At 50.0% G+C, this 22,741-nt stretch overlaps 1 protein-coding gene across 1 annotated transcript in view; it reads left to right on the top strand.

Moving 5' to 3' along the window:
* RGS22 (regulator of G protein signaling 22) overlaps window positions 1-22,741 on the top strand; it is a 1,820,811-nt gene that overhangs the window by 1,690,843 nt on the left and 107,227 nt on the right. Inside the window, exon 25 of the mRNA XM_086966055.1 lies at window positions 9,986-10,075. Coding sequence (XP_086822181.1) covers window positions 9,986-10,075 — 90 coding nt within the window. The remainder of the gene's footprint in view (window positions 1-9,985; window positions 10,076-22,741) is intronic.

Below are 22,741 nucleotides of genomic sequence, written 5' to 3'. Positions count from 1 at the left end.
TGTGTGGGACTGCTTCCACAGCCATGAAGGCATCCAGCAAAACAACTCTGCTGGGACGTTATGACCGGGCGCTGTGGGACTCCCTGCAACAGTTCATGGAACTGCTACCAAGAGACAAGAGGGAGGACTTCCAAGAGATCCTCAAGGAAGGGATGCTGGTGTCAAATCAGGTCATCAGCGCGGCTGCGGATGCCTCCCTGTTGGCTGCCCATGGTTACTGCCATGGAATCAATCAGCGGCGACATGCCTGGCTCCGGCTCACGTCACTCAAGCCGGAGCCCCAGCAGCGGGTGGCCAATCTGCCTTTTTCCGGGGAAACCTTGTTCGGAAAACACGCAGATGATGAGATGGCCCGCATGAAGGCGGAGGCGGAGACCCTTACGGCTGTGGGCTTGGAGAAGCCCAAAGAGAAGAAGTCCTACCGGCCGTTCCAAAGACGGTACGGTGCACAAGGAAGAGGAAGGGGGCAGTCCTCGGGACAGCAGCAGCAACAACAGCAGCAGTTCAGTAGACCCTTCCAGAAACGGCAAAAGGGTAGAGGGGGACAGTAGTCCTCTACCGCGAACAAGGGCCCGGCCGGGTCTCGACCCTGAGCGGTTAATTCCCCTTCATCGTTACCCGCTCCGGTGGGGGGAAGCGTTCAATTTTTTCTGGCAGAGTGGAGAAAAATTACTCAGGACAAGTGGGTGCTGAATATTGTTTGCATTGGATACAGTCTTCGGTTCATCAGCCCGCCTCCAGCGATCCCTCCGGTCAGCTCACAGTATCAACTGCGCGAGCTCTAGGCGGAGGCCGATATCCTGTTAAGGAACAGGGCGATAGAAGACGTACCTCTGTCTCAAAGTGGAAGAGGTCTGTACTCCCGGTTCTTCCTGGTTCGCAAGAAGAGCAAGAACGAGTTCAGGCCCATTCTGGATTTGCGGCAGGCAAACAAGTGGATTCGCAGAGAAAAGTTTTGCATGCTGTCGTTGCATCAGATTTATCCTTAGTTGCAACAGGGAGACTGGCTTTGTGCAATAGACCTACAGGATGCATACTTCCATGTGCCCATTACATGCAAACACAGGAAGTTTCTGCGATTTCAAGTCGGCACCAATTATTATCAGTACACAGTGCTGCCATTTGGGCTAAAATCTGCGCTCAGAACATTCTCGAAGTGTATGGCAGTGGTAGCGGCACACCTAAAGAAGAACAAGGTGTTTGTCTACCCGTACCTGGACGATTGGTTGATCAAGGCCTCCTCCTTCTCAGAAGCTCAAGCACACTTCCAGAAGACGTGCGTTCTCCTGAACAAGTTGGGGTTGCACATCAACATGTCCAAGTCTGTCCCGATCCCGGTCCAGTGCATTCAGTACTTGGGAGCCACCATCAATACGCTGTCAGCAAGCGTGTCTCCTTCGGAGGAGCGACGGCGATCGATCCTTCGGAAGGCTCAGGCTCTTATGACCACTCCATCTACAACAGTGAGGGCGGTGTCTTCGCTACTGGGGTCGAGGGCCTCTTGTATCTTCCTCACTCCTCATGCACGGCTACACATGAGACCTCTGCAGGAGTGCTTGGAGGACCAGTGGGACCAGAGGAAAGGATCCTGGGACGACAAGATACGACTGTCGCTGCATGCTCTTCAGTCTCTGAAGTGGTGGTGTTCAGCGGAGAATCTCCTCAGAGGGGTTCCCTTCCACAAGGACATTCCTACTCAGACGATCGTGACGGATGCCTCTCTCCACGGCTGGGGAGCGCATTCGGGAGACTTACAGAGTCAGGGAACGTGGTCTCCGATGGAGTCCACGTATCACATCAATTTCCTGGAACTCGGAGCTGTTCACTTGGCACTGAAGGCCTTTCATCCGTCCTTCCAGACCAACTCTCTGCTTGTACAGAAGGACAATACAACCACGATGTATTACCTCAACAAGCAGGGGGGCTTGAGATCGCGCACCCTGTCTCAGGAGGCGCAGACGATCTGGCACTGGCTTCTGGCCAGAGGACTGACGATAACGGCTACCCATCTACCAGGTGTGCAGAATGTTCAGGCAGACGCATTGAGCAGACTGGTTCAGGAAAACCACGCATGGGTCATAAAAGACGAAGTACTAGGAGAAGTCTTCGAAAGGTGGGGGACTCCAGACGTAGATCTGTTCGCCACCGCCGAAAACAGCAAATGCCGAGACTTCGCCTCCAGGTACTATCAGCAAGGGACGCTGGGGAATGCGCTATGGATCTACTGGTCGAACAGCTTTGTGTACGCTTTTCCACCCATTCCCCTGATTCCAACGGTGCTCATCAAGCTGTCCCAGTCCAGGGCACGGATGATCCTGATTGCCCCGGAATGGCCCAGGCAGTGGTGGTTCACGGACCTGCTTCACCGGTCTCTCCTTCCTCACATACGGCTGCCGTGCAGGCCGGAACTTCTCACGAAGTTCGGGGGGCAGATGTTGCACCCCAAACTCTCGTCTTAGAGTTTGGCGGCATGGCTCCTGAGATAGTGCAATATGGCCATTTGAATCTGCCCGAAGATTGCATAGACATACTGAAGGAGTCTAAGCGACCTTCCACTCGAACATCCTATGCTTACAAGTGGAAGAGGTTTTGTATCTGGTGTGCGTCCAAGAACTTTGACCCAACGACGTGCAAGGAAGATGTCATGCTTCCTTACCTTCTACATTTGGCGCGGTCTGGCCTTAATGTTCATTCCATTAAGGTTCATCTCGCTGCATTGACTGCCTACAGGAAAAGCCTTTCACAGACTTCCTTCTTCCAGATCCCTGTGATCAAAGACTTTTTGGAAGGCTTGAAGAAAGTGTTCCCTCCTGTCAGGCTTCCTTCGCCTTCATGGGAATTGAATGTGGTGCTGTCCAGATTGATGAAGGCGCCTTTTGAACCTATTCATAAGGCTTCGTTGCAGCACCTGTCCTGGAAGGCGGCGTTCCTCGTGGCCATTACATCGGCCCGCAGGGTGAGTGAAATTCAGGCGTTGTGTTGCCAAGAACCTTATACTGTATTTCATGCTGCTAAGGTTGTTATGCCTACTCACCCTAAATTTCTTCCCAAGGTTATTTCTGATTTTCATGTCAACCAGACTATAACTTTGCCTACGTTTTTTCAGAATCCTTCATCTCCAGCGGAAAGGTCCTTACATTCCCTGGATGTTAGGAGGGTGTTGAAATTTTATCTGGATAAGACCAAAGATATTCATAGGTCAGACCAATTGTTCATCAATTATGGATCAGTCAGGACGGGTCTTGCGACCTCTAAGCAGTCCATCTCTAGGTGGATTGTGTCCTGCATACAACTGTGTTACCAGAAAGCTAATAAGACCTTAGGAGGTAAACCTAAGGCTCATTCCACCAGGGGCAAAGCTGCCACGACGGCTTTGCTCCGTAATGTTCCTATTGCAGAAATCTGCAAGGCCGCCTCTTGGAAGTCGGTCCGATGTCGCAGGAAACGCATCAGATGAAAGTGTTAGATTCAGGCGTAGGTGGCGGGGCCAGATTTATACCACCACATACTCTACCGTTTCAAGGGCCACACTATTATGAATGAGGGCAAGTACACCCACCATGGGCGTCCGCAGGGAGGGGCAAGTGGGGGCTCTTGCCCTCCCCTGGATCGCCAGTGCGTCAGGTGTGAGCCCAGTCAGGGCCGGCCCTAGTCCATCATGCTTTTGAAATGGTGCCATTGTTCGAGGTGGCAGCCCCTTCCATTGGATGGGAAGGGTGCAAGGTGGTGGCCGAGAAGGGTGCAAGGCAGAGGGGAGAAGGGTGCAAGGCAGAGAGGTGAACGGTGAAAGGTAGAGAGGAGAAGGGTGCAAGGCAGAGGGGAGGAGGGTGTAAGGCAGAGGGGAGAAGGGTGCAAGGTAGAGAAGGGTGCAAGGCGGAGAGGGAGAAGGGTGCAAGGCGGAGGGGGAGAAGGGTGCAAGGCGGAGGGGAGAAGGGTGCAAGGCGGAGGGGAGAAGGGTGCAAGGCAGAGGGGACAGTTTTGAAAAGTGGTAAGTGTGTTCTCCACAGAAATTCACATCAGTTTTTCAAGATTAATATCCATTCTTTCCAGATCGTGGTATGAAGGACAGAGACATTTTAATTGCAGTGAAGTTTCTTTATTTTTATTCATAGGACAAGGACAGCCGACACGTGTTTCGCCCCCTCTTGGCGATTTGCGCCGGGGCTTTCTCAAGGCTAGTTTAGCTTATTGACGTAAATGGTTGTGGTTTCCATATAGTTACAGTGTCCCAAATGCGAAAATATAATTCTTCAGAAATAAAACATGTTTTTTTAGGCTGATGCCCCTGCTCCTAATATCCTTCCGACATGGTGGTTCTTGGGTTGAATCCCAGCCTAAAGGGTGAGAAGGGTGCAAGGCAGAGGGGGAGAAGGGTGCAAGGCAGATGGGGAGAAGGGTGCAAGGCAGAGGGGAGAAGGGTGCAAGGCAGAGGGGAGAATGGTGCAAGGTAGAAAAGGGTGCAAGGTGGAGGTGGAGAAGGGTACAAGGGGGAGGGGGAGAAGGGTGCAAGGCAGAGGGCGAGAAGGGTGCAAGGTACAGAAGGGTGGAAGTCGGAGGGGGAGAAGTGTACAAGGGGGAGGGGTAGAATGGTGCAAGGCAGAGAGGAGAAGGGTGCAATGCAATGAGGAGAAGGGTGCAAGGCAGAGAGGAGAAGGGTGGAAGGTAGAGAAGGGTGCAAGGCGGAGGGGAGAAGGGTGCAAGGCAGAGGGGAGAAGGGTGCAAGGTGGAGGGGAGAAGGGTGCAAGGCGGAGGGGAGAAGGGTGCAAGGCAGAGGGGAGAAGGGTGCAAGGCAGAGGGGAGAAGGGTGCAAGTTAGAGGAGAGAAGGGTGCAAGGCGGAAGAGAAAAGGGTGCAAGTTAGAGGGGAGAAGGGTGCAAGTTAGCGGGGAGAAGGGTGCAAGGCGGAGGGGAGAAGGGTACAAGGCGGAGGGGAGAAGGGTGCAAGGCAGAAAGGAGAAGGGTGCAAGGTAGAAAAGGGTGCAACAGGGAGGGGGAGAAGGGTGCAAGGCAGAGGGGAGAATGGTGCAAGTTAGAAAAGGTTGCAAGGCAGAGAGGAGAAGGGTGCAAGGCGGAGGGGAGAATCGTGCAAGGTAGAAAAAGGTGCAAGGCGGAGGTGGAAAAAGGTACAAGGGGAGGCGGAAAAGGCTGTAAGTGGGAGGGGGATATGGGTGCAAGGGGAAAGGCGAGAAGGGTGCAAGGGGCAGGGCGAGAAGGGTGCAAGGCAGAGGGGAGAAGGGTGCAAGTGGGAGGGCGAGAAGAGTGCAAGGCAGAGGGCGAGAAGGGTGCAAGGCAGAGGGCGAGTAGGGTGCAAGGCAGAGAGGAGAAGGGTGCAAGGCAGAGGAGAGAAGGGTGCAATGCAGAGGTGAGAAGGGTGCAAGGCTGAGGGGAGAATGGTGCAAGGTAGAAAAGGGTGCAAGGCGGAGGTGGAGCAGGGTACAAGGGGGAGGGGGAGAAGGGTCCAAGGTAGAGGGTGAGAAGGATGCAAGGTAGAGAATGGTGCAAGTCGGAGGGGGAGAAGTGTACAAGGGGGAGGGGGAGAAGGGTGCAAGGCAGAGAGGAGAAGGGTGCAATGCAGAGAGGAGAAGGGTGCAAGTCAGAGAGGAGAAGGGTGCAAGGCAGAGGGGAGAAGGGTGCAAGGTAGAGAAGGGTGCAAGGCGGACGGGAGAAGGGTGCAAGGCAGAGGGTAGAATAGTGCAAGGGGGAGAAGGGTGCAAGGCGGACGTGGAGCAGGGTGCAAGGGGGAGGGGGAGAAGGGTGCAAGGCAGAGGGCGAGAAGGGTGCAAGGCAGAGGGGAGAAGGTTGTAAGGCGGAGGGGAGAATGGTGCAAGGTGGATGGGAGAAGGGTGCAAGGCGGAGGGGAGAAGGGTGCAAGGCGGAGGGGAGAAGGGTGCAAGGCGGAGGGGAGAAGGGTGCAAGTTAGGAGAGAAGGGTGCAAGGCGGAAGAGAAAAGGGTGCAAGTTTGAGGAGAGAAGGGTGCAAGTTAGAGGGGAGAAGGGTGCAAGGCGAGTGGAGAAGGGTACAAGGCGGAGGGGAGAAGGGTGCAAGGTGGAGAAGAGAAGGGTGCAAGGAGAGAGGAAAAGGGTGCAAGACAGAGGGTAGAAGGGTGCAAGGCAGAAAGGAGAAGGGTGCAAGGTAGAAAAGGGTGTAACAGGGAGGGGGAGAAGGGTGCAAGGCAGAGGGGAGAATGGTGCAAGTTAGAAAAGGTTGCAAGGCAGAGAGGAGAAGGGTGCAAGGCAGAGGGGAGAAGGGTGCAAGGCGGAGGGGAGAATGGTGCAAGGTAGAAAAGGGTGCAATGCAGAGGTGGAGAAGGGTACAAGGGGGAGGGGGAGAAGGCTGCAAGTGGTAGGGGGATATGGATGCAAGGGGAAGGGCGAGAAGGGTGCAAGGGGGAGGGCAAGAAGGGTGCAAGGCAGAGGGGAGAAGGGTGCAAGTGGGAGGGCGAGAAGAGTGCAAGGCAGAGGGCGAGAAGGGTGCAGGGCAGAGGGCGAGTAGGGTGCAAGGCAGAGGGGAAAAGGGTGCAAGGCAGAGGTGAGAAGGGTGCAAGGCTGAGGGGAGAATGGTGCAAGGTAGAAAAGGGTTCATTGCGGAGGTGGAGAAGTGTACAAGGGGGAGGGGGAGAAGGGTACAAGGGGGAGATGGGTGCAAGGGGAAGGGGGAGAAGGGTTCAAGGCAGAGAAGGGTGCAAGGCAGAGCGGAGACGGGTGCAAGGCAGAGGGGAGAAGGGTGCAAGGTAGAGAAGGGTGCACGTCGGAGGGGGAGAAGGGTGCAACTGGGAGGGGGAGAAGGGTGCAAGGCAGAGAGGAGAAGGGTGCACGGCAGAGGGGAGAAGGGTGCAAGGCAGAGGGGAGAAGGGTGCAAGGCAGAAGGGAGAATGGTGCAAGGTCGAAAAGGGTGCAAGGCGGAGGGGGAGGGGGAGAATGGTGCAAGGGGGAGGGGGATATGGATTCAAGGGGGAGGGGGAGATGGGTGCAAGGGGAAGGGGGAGAAGGGTTCAAGGCAGAGGGGAGAATGGTGCAAGTTAGAAAAGGTTGCAAGGCAGAGAGGAGAAGGGTGCAACGCAGAGGGGAGAAGGGTGCAAGGCAGAGGGGAGAAGGGTGCAAGGCGGAGGGGAGAATGGTGCAAGGTAGAAAAGGATGCAAGGCGGAGGTAGAGAAGGGTACAAGGGGAGGGGGAGAAGGCTGCAAGTGGGAGGGGGATATGGGTGCAAGGGGAAGGGCGAGAAGGGTGCAAGTGGGAGGGCAAGAAGAGTGCAAGGCAGAGGGCAAGAAGGGTGCAAGGCAGAGGGCGAGTAGGGTGCAAGGCAGAGAGGAGAAGGGTGCAAGGCAGAGGGGAGAAGGGTGCAAGGCAGAGGTGACATGGGTGCAAGGCAGAGGGGAGAATTGTGCAAGGTAGAAAAGGGTGCATTGCGGAGGTGGAGAAGGGTACAAGGGGGAGGGGAGAAGGGTACAAGGGGGAGGGGGATATGGGTGCAAGGGGAAGGGGGAGAAGGGTTCAAGGCAGAGAGGAGAAGGGTGCAAGGCAAAGGGGAGAAGGGTACAAGGTAGAGAAGGGTGCAAGTCGGAGGGGGAGAAGCTTGCAACTGGGAGGGGGAGAAGGGTGCCAGGCAGAGGGGAGAAGGATGCAAGGCAGAGGAGAGAAGGGTGCAAGGTAGAGGTGAGTAGGGTGCAAGGCAGAGGGGAGAATGGTGCAAGGTCGAAAAGGGTACAAGGCGGAGGGGGGGGAGAAGGGTGCAAGGGGGAGGGGATATGGATTCCAGGGGGAGAAGTGTGCAAGGCGGAGGGGGAGAAGGGTGAAAGGGGGAGAAGGGTGCAAGGCAGAGGGGGAGAAGGGTGCAAGGCAGATGGGGAGAAGGGTGCAAGGCAGAGGGGAGAAGGGTGCAAGGCAGAGGGGGAGAAGGGTGCAAGGCAGAAAAGGGTGCAAGGTAGAAGGGAAGAAGGGTGCGAGGGGGAGGGGGAGAAGGGTGCAAGGCGGAGGGGAAGAAGGGTGCAAGGCGGAGGGGGAGAAGGGTGCAAGGCGGAGGGGAGAAGAGTGCGAGGGGGAGAAGGGTGCAAGGCAGAGGGGGAGAAGGGTGCAAGGCAGAGGGGAGAATGATGCAAGGCAGAGGGGAGAATGATGCACGGCAGAGGGGAGATAGTGCAAGGCAGAGGGGAGAAGGGTGGAAGGCAGAGGGGAGAATTGGGCAAGGTAGAAAAGGGTGCAAGGCGGAATTGGAGTTGGATACAAGGGGGAGGGGGAGAATGGTGCGAGGGGGGGAAGGGTGCAAGGGTGAGGGGGAAAAGGGTGCAAAGCAGAGGAGAGAAGGGTGCAAGGGGGATGGTGATGAAGTTAAAAATGTGCCCCCCAACCCCCCCGGAAACATTTTTGCGGATGCCTATGACACCCACTGACGTAAGTACTGTCCGTGTTGACCCAGAAGGCAGATATGTCTTGTTACAAGGTAGAATCCTGGGCAAGATGATCCTTCTGGGAAGCTTATATGCACCGAATTCTGAACAAGTCCACTCCCCGATCATTTGTCGGCACAACTTTCTCTTTTTGTCACTTCCTGTATCCTGCTTGGAGGGATATTAATTCTGTGGCCGATCTTAAATTTTACAGGTCAACATCTCGGCTCAATGACACTCCAGTAGCCAAGGTGACCAAGGGATACGGGAATGGTTGGAGGGGTGGGATATGTGAGATATCTGGAGACTACAACATGGTAACGAATGAGATTATTCGTACTACTCTCATTTATATAAATTACACACTAGATTAGATATATTTGTAATCTCAAGTGGACTGGGCCCAACTATTATTACGCATACAGAGTACTTAGGGCGTACCATATCTGACCATAATCCACTGGTGATGCACATCCGTCCTACACCTGCCCTACCTTTACCCCTACATGGAGACTAGATCCCATACTCTTGGAGAACGCACCATTTTGTACACTGTTACAGGAGGCAATTACAGAATATTATCAGTTTAACCAGGGGGTGACAAGGACCTCAAGACCTGGCTCGTCGACTGAACTGCAGACACCCCACCCACCCCCCAGCACCTTGAGACCCTAACAGGTGATTAGTCGTGTTCTATAAGAATCCTGATTGATTGATCCCCTCTCTAGAGGTGTTCATTACTTTGGTTATGACGTGTTTCATTTTTCGAATTTTGCTTGGGCTAGGCCATACTCTGTCCTCTTAGTCCTCTGTGAAGTGCAGTAAAAATGTAAGGATCTGACGTTAATGGGCTCAGCCACTGGCGCTGGTTCACTATTACTGACTATAGACCATACAGATTCGAACAGTTCCACGGCTGAAACCTCAGAGCGCCACCTTGCACTATTCAGTTGTCATTACTACTCAAAAGTTCGCAATGAAGTGAGGCGCCTAGGAAGATATTCAACAATATGCAGGAAGTTACATTCTCATTGTATTATTTTTAAATCAAAAGTAACTAAGTAACGTATTAGTTTTAGTTTTAATAGAATACTCCACTATACTGAGTTACCTGAAAATGCGTGATGGGGTTGTGTCCATGTTTCTGGTAAATATTCCTTGCATGACTGGGCCGTAATAAAAAATCACTCCGTGTGCATCCTTTCTGCACACGCACACAGCTTTGCTGCACAATCTTCTACAATATGACCCTGATCAGCAGCTCCTGGCCTACTCCCTCTGGCCTTAACAGACACTAGAAGTGACACAGATAGACGCACCATGGGAACCATTCATAACTTGGGTTTTAGTAACAGTCCCCCTACCGTGTGTTTCTTATATTGCTGAACTCACATCTTATTTGTCTCACTTCACTGCCACACAAGTTATTTGCTTGCTTCTACCTTCGTTTGACGCAAGTGATGACGCGTTATCTACTTTTCTAGACTTTTACTTTCAGTCCTATACACTGTTTTCACATTTTCTTCTCATTCCTACAACGTCATTTAGCCTATTACAAATCCTTGCAGGACACAGACTCCAATTACCTATTTTCTCTTGGTAGGTTCACAGAAGTGTCAGAAGAATAACTGTGTCAGACATCTTTGATGACTTCGGAAGCATCTCCAGCAGTGGACTGACTGGGCCGAAGAAGGTAACCTCTTATTACGCTGCAGTTGTTCGTTTCGCATAGCCCACTATGAAATCTTGTATGGTATATGCAGAAATAGTAAGAAACGATGTGCCCTCATGTGAGTCCGACTGTTTCAAGGGAGAATTGGTGAATCTGCTAACTGCCCAGAAGTGAACATTAGAGCAAAATGATGTGTTACGAGGTAGTTAACTCTTTACGGAAGTTATAGAGTTTTCCAAAATTATTTTAATAAAGTGACATATTAAACTATGTGGACGAAGCACTTTCTTGGTGCTCGTATTTAAAGAAGGATGGCTGTTATTGAGCAATGGAATTTAATGCATTTGTGAATGTTTTATATAAAACTACTGCTGTATATGTACTTCAGTGCATTTTATATGTTGAATGCCCTTTGACCCATTATTAATTCATGTTGTACATTTTAGAGTTATTTTTGCAAACTCTGGCAGTATCTACGGGTACACCTTTTGGCCCATCCCATCCCTTTATACAAGTTAGTTGGGGGCCGGTGCTATGGGATCCATCATTGATTCAATTTCAAAGTAAATCAGGTACATGGCTGTTTCATTGGAATCTTGATTATTTTTATAAGTTAGGGCAGAGTAGAAGACTACTTTATGACAATTTGTCAGTCTTGAATGATATGTTGAATTTGAACCATAATTATCCAATTAGCAAAGCATCAATGGTGTATTTGGATTTATAAATGTAAATGTAATGTAAATGTGTGTGTCTTGTATAGCGCACTGCTACCCGGAGGTGTCCTGGCGCTATAGACCGCTGGGGAACCCGTCCTGGCTTTCCCTGTGAGATGTTCCCTCCTGGGTATCTCCAAGGTGAAACCAGGCATCCCCGGCGTTTGTGGGGGGCCGTTGTGGAGATGAGGCAAGCTAATGCCCAGAGTTGCCGAGTGTAACCCCTGGTTAGAGTAGGCACAGAGGCGAGAATTATCGAGTCCGCTGACCCTGGTTCACGACCCTGCCGCGTCGGGAATTGAACCCTGGTCCCGGGCCGTCCTCTGCTTCCGGGTCTGCCGCCTCTAACCAGTGAGCCACACCACTCCACTGTGAGAAACATTTTGACAATGGTCAAAGGCTCTATTCAACAAACCTATTTCTCTTAATAGGGGTTTGCATGGAGATCGTCTGGAACCCTAAAATAAAATGGTTCATCTGTTACAGGAAGAGTTTGAGAGTCAAACATAATTTCCTACACACATACACTTTTGAATGGGAGGCTCAAAATATAAAGCACACAATTACTAAAGCAAATTATTTCAAAAGTGTACTAATATGGTCATAGAATAAACCTGCACACATTTGTGTAGATATAATGTAAGCTGCCAAAACTCTTTCAAACACTTGGGCATAATATTACAGTTAAAACAGACCTGTACCGCTCAATGCATCCAATAACACAGTATTTTACAAAAACTGTAAGATGTATCTCTGTTGGATCAGACAAGACTAACTTAAATAAAAACTTATCCTGAGATTAATTAAAAAGAAATAAGAAATGTGTATACCTCAAGTTCTATGTTAATGATTAGAAAAGGAGTGGAAACTGGGCGACCTCAAAATGTAAATGTATATTTTTCCACAGACCACCAACTTCTGTTAGTTGCATCCTTTTGTATTTCAGGTGCCTCTATGCAGGCACTGGGTGTGTTCTTGCTCCTTAGTCACAGGCACTGAAAGTTGCAGAATCCTTCATTTATCCAGTATTAGGGTATCTTTCTTAGATTCACTTGCTCATTTCCCGTCGTCTGGATGGGAATCCCCGGTACATAAATAAAGTAATGTCTCATAGACATATATACATAGTAGTAGGCCAGAGGCCTCTCATTAGTAACATATCCATGTCCTTTTGTGAAAAGGACCAAAGTTTGGAGAAGAGCCAATCGGCTATCACCACCCTCTGGAACCTTCCTGGAAGGAGCTCTGGTCGCTCAGATTTTCTACCACACGTCGTGCTAAGGGAGTCTCCACTGAGCTCTGCTCAGTTTTCCTTAGTTTCTGGATTTCCAAGGTTTTTTCTTCAAAATGTCTTAATCTGTGTGGAATATTTTAGGTTCTTCATGTTTGACACTCCTAAAAAAAGGACTTTTTAGGTCCTGTACTTCCTGTGGTAAAAAGAGACTTCATGTGGATGATCAACACAAGGACTGTCTCTATTGCGTCTACCCTGATCATTCTTCAAAGGACTGTAAGGTATGTCGTACCTTCTCTACAAAAACCCTCAAAGACAGGGTGGGACGCCTCTTAATTTGGCTGCAGAGGCTTAAAGATAAAGACCAAGCAGTGTCTTCTGAAGAGAGTGAATGTTCCTTTAGGACCTCACATTCCTCTCAAAAGAGACCTAGGGTGGCTTCTCCAGGTCCTTCAACGCAGCCCCTGAAAAAAGTATACACACAAGAAATCTTCAGAGGCACATTCCAAAGCTGTTCCTATGAAGGGTTTTCCTGAAGAAACTGTTCCAACCTTCAAAAAGCCTGTCTCCACCTCGTCGACTGTGACTGTTACCTCATCGACTACAACAATATCTACTTCTGTGGCATCTTCTGTCCTCTCTACGTCGACATCGACTACTCCATCGTTGACGGCTGGTAGGACTATCTCGTTGACGATAGAAAATCAAGAAATCATTGTTGACGCCGAAACCGTCAACGACTCTACAATCGCCGTTGACGACCGTACCCACGTCGACGACGAAGGCTTCCACGTCGACATCTACCCCGTCGTCGACGACGATGAAGACACCGTCGACGCAGAAATCGTCGACGACGGCATCGTCGACGATTCCACCGTCGACGCCACAACCATCGAAGCCAACTCCGTCGGTGACATCATCGTCGACACTACCACCTGTGATATCTGTCGACGTCTCACCGTCGACGACTGAGCCTACCTTACAAAGTTCGTATGTACATCTTAGAATTACGAAACGCACGCTGACACCAGCATTGACTTCTCCAAGCAGAGTCCATCCTTTACCACCTGTCCACCTCCTGGAGGAGGAAGACTCGGATGAGGGCAGTATGTTCAGGACCGCTACTAGTCCATCTGAATTTAATGTCAAATATCACAAAAGTTCTGATTATGAGGATCGAGAACAAGAGAACCAGGTGGACTACCATGAAGAGTACCATCCTCCTCAACCTCCTATGGTTTGCCTACCAGCGACCCTGGTTTCTGACCTCCAATTCATGATATCTGATTACAAACAGAAGTTCCCAACTTCAGCTACGCCTACACCTCCTCCAGTGGTCGCTCAGCCTGGACCTCGGCCTTCACCTTTGATTTTACAGCCTGGCACTTCCCCTTCACGACCTCCGCCATCCTCGGAGGATGAAGAGGAGGAGCAACATGAAGAAGGGGAACTTCAAGATTCCCAATCGACACATGATGATTATGTAATTCCCGCTCCGGCATCCCCTGTGCCCACTAAGGCTGATTCACCCCCTGAGGATATCAGGGGTTTCCATAATATCCTTGAGAGAGCTGCACAGCGTTTCCAAATACCCATGCCTTCTCATCAACAGGACTGTTTCCTTTATGACTTTAAAGAACTTTTCAAAAAGTCTGTCAGGTCTATACCCATTATCGACTACATATGGGACCAGGGTGTCAAATTTATGCAAAACCACTCTTCTCTGCCACCGGTGTTACCTAGAAAGGACAAGAAATACAGGGCCCCGGACACCGCTCCAGCTTGCCTGACCGGCCACCCCAAACCTGACTTGTAATCACACAAGCCGCTCAGCGGAAATCAAAAAATCTGTCTGCAACACTAACCGCCCCTCCAGATAAAGACGGAAGACGGCTAGATAACCTCGGGAAACGTTTCTCGTCTATGTCCGCTTTAACATTGCGCGCTTCAAACTCTTTGGCACTGTTGGGACGTTATAATCGACAAATGTGGGCTGACATCGCCCCATATCTCGGATCCTTCCCAGAAGAGTCAAAGGAAGAAGCTAAGAAGATCTTGTTAGAGGGTGAGTGCTCAGCATACGAAATCATCAATTGTGCGATGGATATCGCGTCTACTGGTTTTCGCCAACTCGCGGGTGCAGCGGTGCTAAGACGCCAAGCTTGGCTGAAGGCGACTACATTCCGTCCAGAGATTCAAACTAAAGTCCTTGACATGCCATATGACAGCCAGCTTCTCTTTGGCACTCACATCGATGACGCCCTTCAGGGACTAAAAAAGGATACTGATCCGGCCAGGGCTTTGGGTACCCTTCAGTTTAAGAACCCTCCTTTTCGTGGCTCCAGAGAAAGGGGACAATCTTCTGCGAGAGGAGACTTTCAACACTACCGTTCCTCCTACTCTTCGAATCAACAATACCGACCACAGTATCAACAGCGTCAACAGCCTCAACAATCATCTTACAATAAGTCTTTCTTTCGAGGAAAGGGAGGCAGACAAAAAGAGACAGCTAGACGACAATGACTATTCCCTGCCACAGGTCAACACTTCCTTTCCACCATCCAGGATTGGAGGAAGATTTTCTCATTTCCTACACAATTGGAAAAAGATAAAAACAGATCGCTGCGTCCTACAACTAGTCCCGTTTGGCCACTCGCTGGAGTTCATCAAAATTCCTCCTCAAACCCATCCTTGTCCAATGCCTCACAAGAACTTACATCTTCTACTCTTGGAGCTCTCGCTAATGCTCCGGAAGTGAGCTATAGAAAGAGTTCCTCCTGGCCAACGTGGGAAGGATTCTATTTCCGTTTTTTCCTTGTGCGGAAAAAGGAGAAGAAATCGAGACCTATACTGGACTTGAAAAATAACAACAAATACCTAAAGAAACAGTTGTTTCGCATGGTTTCTCTTCAGGAGGTGCTACAACTTCTCAATGCAAACGACTACATGGTGTCATTATACCTTCAGGACACCTATTTTCACGTCCCAATCCACCGGAACCACAAGAAGTTCCTGAGATTCGCCATGGCTGGCAGACACTACCAATTTCGAGTTCTGCCCTTCGGCCTAAAATCAGCGCCACGCATTTTTACGAAATGCCTGTCCCCAGTGGCCGCACATCTCCGACAGCAGCATCACCAAGTCTTCCCGTATCTAGACGACTGGCTCGTCAAAGCATCTTCTCGAGCAGATGTACTCAGATCCTCCGACGCCTGTCTTCAGCTTTTCAATCGTTTGGGTCTCACTCTCAATCAGAGCAAGTCTATCCTTCAACCTTCACAGCATATAACTTTCCTGGGCGCTGTTCTCGACACAACCCAGAAAAAGGCTTTTCCTTCAGAGGTGCGACAAAAAAAGACTCATCTCTTTAGCAAATCGCATAAAATCCAAAAAGTCCCTCACGGTGCGCCTCTTCAAATCTCTGCTAGTGATGATGTCTTCCTGCATCCTGCTGGTCCCACACTTTCGTCTTCACATGCGCCCTCTCCAAGAAGCGCTGTCAGCTCAATGGATCCAATGTACAGGGTCATTCGACGAAGTCTTCCGGATTACCTCTCTCATGGTCCAAGCTCCACAGTGGTGGACTCACCCTCACAACCTTTCGTAAGGCTTGCCTTTCTTGCTTCCAGCTTCTCCGCATATCATCACAACAGATGCGTCCTTGGAAGGTTGGGGTGCATTTCTCCAAGAGCTCCGGATAAGGGGATGGTGGTCCCCATCCGAGCGGAAGCTTTACATGGGGTCTACCTAGCTCTTCTGGCTTTCCTGCCACGGATCAAAAACTCTCCAGTAGTCATGGTGCGAACGGACAACACCACCACAATGCACTATCTAAACAAGCAGGGCGGAACCCGTTCACTGACACTGTCTCACGAATCGCAGAAAATCTGGAACTGGTTGCTTCTTCACAACATCTCCCTATGTGCAGAGTACGTCCCAGGAACGGACAACGTCCTCGCAGACTCACTAAGCAGAACAACGGACAATGTGCCACGAGTGGGAGCTGGATCAGTGGACTCTCAACCGCATTTTCACCCAATGGGGCACTCCTCACCTGGATCTATTTGCAACCAAACAGAACCCTAAATGCCAACACTACGCAAGCTGGCGTCCCAAAAAGGGGTCTCTAGGGAATGTCTTTTCGATCGCATGGTTCAACATCTTTGCGTACCCCTTTCCTCCATTTCCCCTGATTCCCAGGTTTCTCAGAAAATTTAAGGCGGAACCTTGCACCCTCATCTTGATAACACCAGCATGGCCGCGCCAGCACTGGTTCACAGAGCTTCATCTCCTGTCGCTGGAACTGCCGATCCTGTTAAGGCCGTTCTCCTCTCTCCTCACGATGAACCAACAGCAAGTCCGACATACGGATCCAGCATCACTCAAATTATCGGCTTGGCTCCTGAGTTCGCCGAATTCCGTAACCTAGACATCCCTCCGGACTGTAGAGCAGTTCTAGCTCGGGCTTGAGCTGACAGTACCAACAAAACATATTCCCTGAAATGGAAAAGGTTCTGCATCTGGTGCAAGTCAAAGAAGATAAATCCTCTCTCTGCTTCTCCAGAACAAATTTTGCCTTACCTCCTGCATCTGGCAAATTCAGGTCTTGCACATACTTCCATTAAAGTTCCTTTGGAAGCAGTATCTCGTTTCAGGAGATCCTCTACAGGCCCCTCTCTTTGGTCTAGTAGATTAATTAAACAATTTCTTAAAGGTTTATTCAGAACATTTCCTCCTGTGAAAATTCTACTTCCTACCTGGCAACTTAACACAGTTCTTGCTCAGCTCATGAAACACCCTTTTGAGCCGATACACATAGCTGATCTCAAGTATCTTTCCTGGAAAACGGCACTTCTACTGGCTCTTACCTCGGCGAGATGAGTGAGTGAGCTTCAGGCATTCTCTATCCATGACCCTTTCATTCAATTTAAACATGACAGAGTGATCCAGAAAACAAATCCTAAGTTCATACCCAAGGTTCTGTCGGACTTTCACCTCCTATTTTGATAGGGTACGCTTATATAAGATGGGGAGAGCTGGCGATCAGACTTGCATGAGGTGTGGCCGGGAGGAGGGGAATTTCTACCATATAATCTGGTCATGCCCGATAATCCAAGCCTACTGGACAGAGATACTGAGTGAACTGGGGAGGTGCTGAAAACTCCCCTGCCAGTAGACCCTAAACTGCTCCTGTATGACCAACGACGTGGATCTCGCACGCCCGCTCCTGATCTTCCTGGTCCTGGCGTTGGTAGTGGCCAAGAGGGATGTGGCGAGAAAGTGGGGGGTAGCCTCACCACCGCAGCTGGAAGAATGGCGGAGGGGTCTAGATCTATACATGGCAGCTTAAAGAGTTACATATAAAGGTGGGGGGTGCCCTAAGAAATTTGGCAGAGTCTGGAATAAATGGCGGAAATATCATGGACATGACAGGGAACTATAAAAAGGGGATGTGGGAAAAAAGATGTGAAAATGGGCGTAGGCACTCTGGCAGGTGCCCTGCTATGGCAAAGTTAACTGCTTTGAATGACAATATACTGCTCCTAATGACGATGACCTTTGAGGGGGAAGGGGCGATTACCGATGATTGCATGATTGTATTGTTGTTACCTAATAAAATGCAAATAAAAATGTTTGTAAAAAAAAAAACATTGTCCAGCTTAGATGAACTCATTTCCAAAAAAACATAAATTTGCCACGAACTAGGGTATTCAACAAGTGCGTGGAAGAAAGCAACAGCCATATAAGGAGAAAGAAAAAGAACACGAGAGATTTTCTCTGTGCTACTACGAAATGAACATACAACTAAAGCTAATAATAAACTGCCAAGAGTCATTAGTCTGTACAAGCATTAGTAATCTACGGGTCAACGTTATCTCGGGGGGGGGTACCTGGGGGAAGCGGGGCGGAAGGAGGAGGGGGGAAATAGAGCAAAGGAAGGCCAATAAGGCCCCAGTTTGATGTGAGGAATCCCACTACAGAACCTGATCTAGTGCATCTAAAAAAAATATAATTAAGCTGCTTACCAAATGAGGCCAGGGTAGTCTTAACACCAGTATATCCTTACTGACGAGCACTGTGAAATTTGCTGCCTCCGCTTCATAGGTTTCAGTCGTGCACAATCACGAACACCCACAAAAAACCTGACTACAAGTAGTCAGATGGCTGAAAAAATTAGGGGTGGGTGGAATTACGTAGTCACTCTACGCAAAGCTCCGCGAAATAGTGAAAAATCTCTGCGAGCACGCAAAAGTTCCACGAACACACGGAATTGCTTGTTCCGTCCGTTCGCAATGCTTTTTTCCTGTTTGCGAATGCTGGTTGCGTGCTCGGGCAGAACTATCTCACAAACACGCATTTTAAAAGCGCAAACAAGCAAAAAATTCTGCAAAGCAGCGGATCGCAAAATTTTTGGCAATTCCGCGTTCTTCACGGAACGCGAAATTACCCAAATTCCGCAAGCGGAACGGAATTTACCACCCAGGCCTAAAAAAAAAAGAGAGGCACAAAATAACTAGCTTTGGAAGCGTGGTGCTTTATCCGACTTTATCGTTAAAGTTTTCAACAACCCAGTGTAGAACTAAAGACTCTTAGCTCCTTGTGCAGGGCTTTGAAGGCAGCACAGCAAGGATACCTTCTGTTTGTGTCAAATGGTAACTACCTTCACGAGTGAGTTTTACTTTTTTTTTATAAAGCTGACAACCTAATGAAGAGAAGTATTGTAAGCCATGCAAAACCTCAGGAAATGAGCTGATGTGCAAGAATCAGGTCTTCTGTTAGTCTTTGTGCGACCACTGGAATCCAAGGATTAGTTTGTTTTACTAGCAGGGGTAATGTATACCTGCACATTACCCCTACTAGTTCCTTTTGCCTTAATCCTGGCCCCAGTACAAATTAATAAAGTTGTATTAAGTACCTGGTAGCTGGGTTTACTTCACCTCCTCATTATTTTAGTTTCTTTTACGCTGCACACGTCACCCCACCTAGCTTATTGTCCATCGTTGTTGGATTTAGTACATCCAAGACTAGGAATGAAACATCCCTGAGCTCCTCCCTCTCAGAGTAGGGGTTGTAGCCTTTGGCGGGACTAGATGTTCCCGTCACGAGGAGAATCCCAATGATGACGCATGCTACCTTTGGTGGGTGAGGGATTTCGTCCTAATAAAGGGATATCCCCGGGGGTTTATCTTAGATGTTGTCTTTCTTCTTTTTTGTTATTGTTCTAGACCTGAAGGTTCTTTGTAGACACACAGGGATGTGTGCCCTGTCGACTCTTCCCTTTTATCTGCACCGAAAGACTCAACCTGCAGTGGCAGTGTGTGTGTGTTACGGTGCAGGGCCTCTAAGTGTGGTACAATTGGTGCTGCAGCCCTCGGAGCCCTTCCTTGGTCGCAGTGCCCTTTTAAAAGGAGCTTACCTGTGACCAGGGATGTGCCAATTGTGGATACAAAGGTACAGTCTTGGGAAAGAACACAGGCCCTGGGAACCTGATTGGCAGGGACCCAGGGCACATCAAATCAGGTTGCATCAGATGTCAGGCAAATAGTGGGGGGTAACCATGCAAAAAGCGGCACTTTCCTACAGTGATATATAATATAGTAAACTAAGTACCACAACATTGAGAGGCAGTATCCCATACTATCAGGGTCCTTAAGGCCAGATTGAGAATCATGAGATGAAAAGTAGATGAAAGTGGCATTAGCAGCAGGGTCATTCAACTTTGCCAGCACCACAGTTTATTAGCCCCATCCTCTCCACTTGCTCTGTTTCAAAAACTGCTATGTGCCAACTCTGGGTGGCCTGGCTTCACACCAAGACCTAATCCTCGTTGAAATCTGGCATAAATAAGGGGGACAAGCAGGAATTCACGTATGGAAGCAGTACTTTATGCAAAAGACCCCATCGAAATACCCTACACATGAGTTTACAGTGGCACCCATCCAGCCAACTCCACCTACCTATGAGGGACCAAAGGTAGTGCACCTGTGAGAAGCATGCACCCTTCCCTGACTGCATGAGCACTGTAGTGTGTTAAGGAACTGCACCTCTTCAGCCCCGATAATTGTTGCATCCTCCTTGCAATAGTGTCTGAAAACCTCTCCGATGCTCGATTGAACTCTTTAATCATGTACCTCTGGTCATGCCTAACTCATGAACTTACTGCTGACAGGGGGAGGTGGGAATCTTTGAGGGGAACTTCAGACATCCTTGGCAATGGATCTTATAAAGGCGGGAGACTCCTGTTTTTTTAGCCAAAAATTTGCATTTGTTGTCTTCCACCTGGAATAGCCGCTGCTTAAATGTAAGTCAATAGGCAAATTGTATCCTCGGCGCCGAGATCGACTTCACCTCGGCGTCGCAGAAGGGATGAAGTCTCTCCTTCACGATCGAATCCGGGTTCACCAGTGAAGGTAGTTTCACAGGAAGTCTCTCGATCACCGACGCCGGCTCCTTCTCCGGATTCGGTCCATTCTCCGGATTCGAGTGAAGTTCAACCTGAACAAGAAGATCAGGAGCAGCCAGAAGAAGTTCCATTATTGGCGCCGACTGGCCCGACTCCAGGAACATCGGCTTCAGGGGCAGCGCCAGGAGTTTATCCTCCATTCCCGGCTCCAGGTCAAGACCCATCGCATTACCTTAATGCTATGTATGGTGTCTTCGCAAGGGCTATGTACCCCTCTGGTGCACCTGCGGGTCCCATGGGTCCATAATTTACAATTTGGGGGTTCCTCAGGCATATGCATGCCCAGGCCCCTTTTATGCCCTTTCATTCGGCTGTGCCGTTTTGGAATTTCCCGGCGCAGAGGGCTCCGGCGCCGTTCCGAACATCACCAGCGCCGTCTGTTCGGCGCAAGCGGCACCGTCGGAGCCGTGTTCAATGCCGGTCCCGAATCCGACGGAGTCGGTTATGGATCCGTTGATGCCTGTGCCAAGGATCTGCTCCAGGAGGGAGGCCCAAAGGGTCTTAGAAGAGGAGCGCTATCGACAGGAGATAGAAGAAGGGGAACTACCTGAATCAGAGGACTACTTTGCTGAATTAAGGGATGCCAGTGGACTTGATGTTTCCCCTGAATGGGAGTTTTCTCCTGGTTCGGATGCTCCGTCAAAGGATGTAGTCCCCTATCACGTGTTTGTGAGAAAGGCGGCTGAATTATTGGACATTACACTCCCTACCACTGAGTTTAAGTCTAATAGATTGACGGAGGTATTTTTTTTATTTATTTATTTATTCATTTGCATTTTAACAATGTCCAATCAAGGAGCACAGTATTGGCACTTGTAAGACAATAATACCACAATAACTCTTTGTCATGGACACATTAATCAGAAATTATGGCGTTACCCCCCACCTGGAAGCATTGTTGTCACGTATACAATACATCCCAGGCTTCGTCACTACTCCCCGCATCCAACCCGTGTTCAGCAGCAAAAGACTCATTCCGAGTGCAATCAACCAGAGTCTCCAAGTCAGTGTGTTGTGATGTGTCCTCTCGTGCACCCCCCGTCTCCAAAACTAAGGGAGTCCCTCCCGGATCACCATCACCTCGTACAGGTCTCCTCTCCAGGTACAGTGCCCAGTAGTTTTAAGGGCGTTTACGGGGTGGAAGCAGCTCACTATACTGTTCCGTTTGTGTGCAGCAATATAACATGTCATTAGACCATCTAGCAAGGGTCGGGGTCGGCCCTCGCATCCAGGAGAGCGTGACGCAATGTTTGGCAACTAAAAAGGCCATATCCACAAGCCTCCGTCTTGCCGGCGCTATATCCTTAGAATACCCCAGTAAGGCCAACAATGGAGATGGGGTCAACAACAGATCGGTGACTCTATTCACCTCGTCACATACCGCACGCCAGAAGTTTGCAACCTTCAGGCACAGCCAGGCAAGATGCAAAAAATCGGCAGACTGTGCCCTACACCTTTCACAACCGGGGCTCTCTCGTAAGCCATATCGGAACAGGCGCTCAGGGGTGTAATAAACCCTATTAAGGCATTTAAAGTGCAGTAGACGGTGGTGGCCGTTAAGGGACACTCTCTTAACATTAGCACAACAGTATCTCCATTTGTCCTCAGGGAGGTCAATGGCTAAATCAGTCTGCCATGCTAGTCGTGGCTTAGCATAATTCGCTGTCCGCTCTGCTAGTGTGATACGGTAGAGGTTCGTGATTAATTTAGCCGGTGTCTTAGCAGTGACTACAAAGTCATATCCTCTCCAAGCAGCTCTTTCAAGGCATGTCGCACCCTATGAAATTGAAAGCGTGGGAGAAGCAGGGATCCAGTGCCGTCCCTCGGGTTCAAATCTTCCCAGGTGCAAGCCCTATTGCACGTGAAGAGGTCGCCCATGTTGATGAGATTCAAGTCAGCCAGGGCAGACAGCATGCCTTTATCCCTACAGGGACTAAGCCACGAACACCAGGCCAATTGCGCTTCCGGGGCATACAGCAGCGAGCAAGCCTGAGCGTCTATAAGATGATGCCAGGCATGCGTCACTACGTTCATAGAGTCTAGGATGCCCGTCCGGCGATGTCTAGGTCGGGCCAACAGTACCGGCAACGGAGTCGGGCGGCCACTATTGCTTCAATCCGCAGGTGTGGCGCGTCAGCCGGGCCGTGTATCCAGCCATACGCATGAGCGCCCAGAGCAGCTCGATAATATAGCTCAAGGTCCGGAGCTTGTAGTCCGCCCTCTTCGTAAGGCTGGATGAGGATGTCCCATGCTACCCCGGGCTGTCTCCCAGC

The sequence above is a fragment of the Lissotriton vulgaris genome, chromosome 4_1 (genome assembly GCF_964263255.1).
Source record: "Lissotriton vulgaris chromosome 4_1, aLisVul1.2, whole genome shotgun sequence".
Classification (NCBI taxonomy): domain Eukaryota; kingdom Metazoa; phylum Chordata; class Amphibia; order Caudata; family Salamandridae; genus Lissotriton; species Lissotriton vulgaris.
Note: the sequence above shows the minus strand (reverse complement) of the source record. Positions and strands in the feature narration are given on the sequence as shown.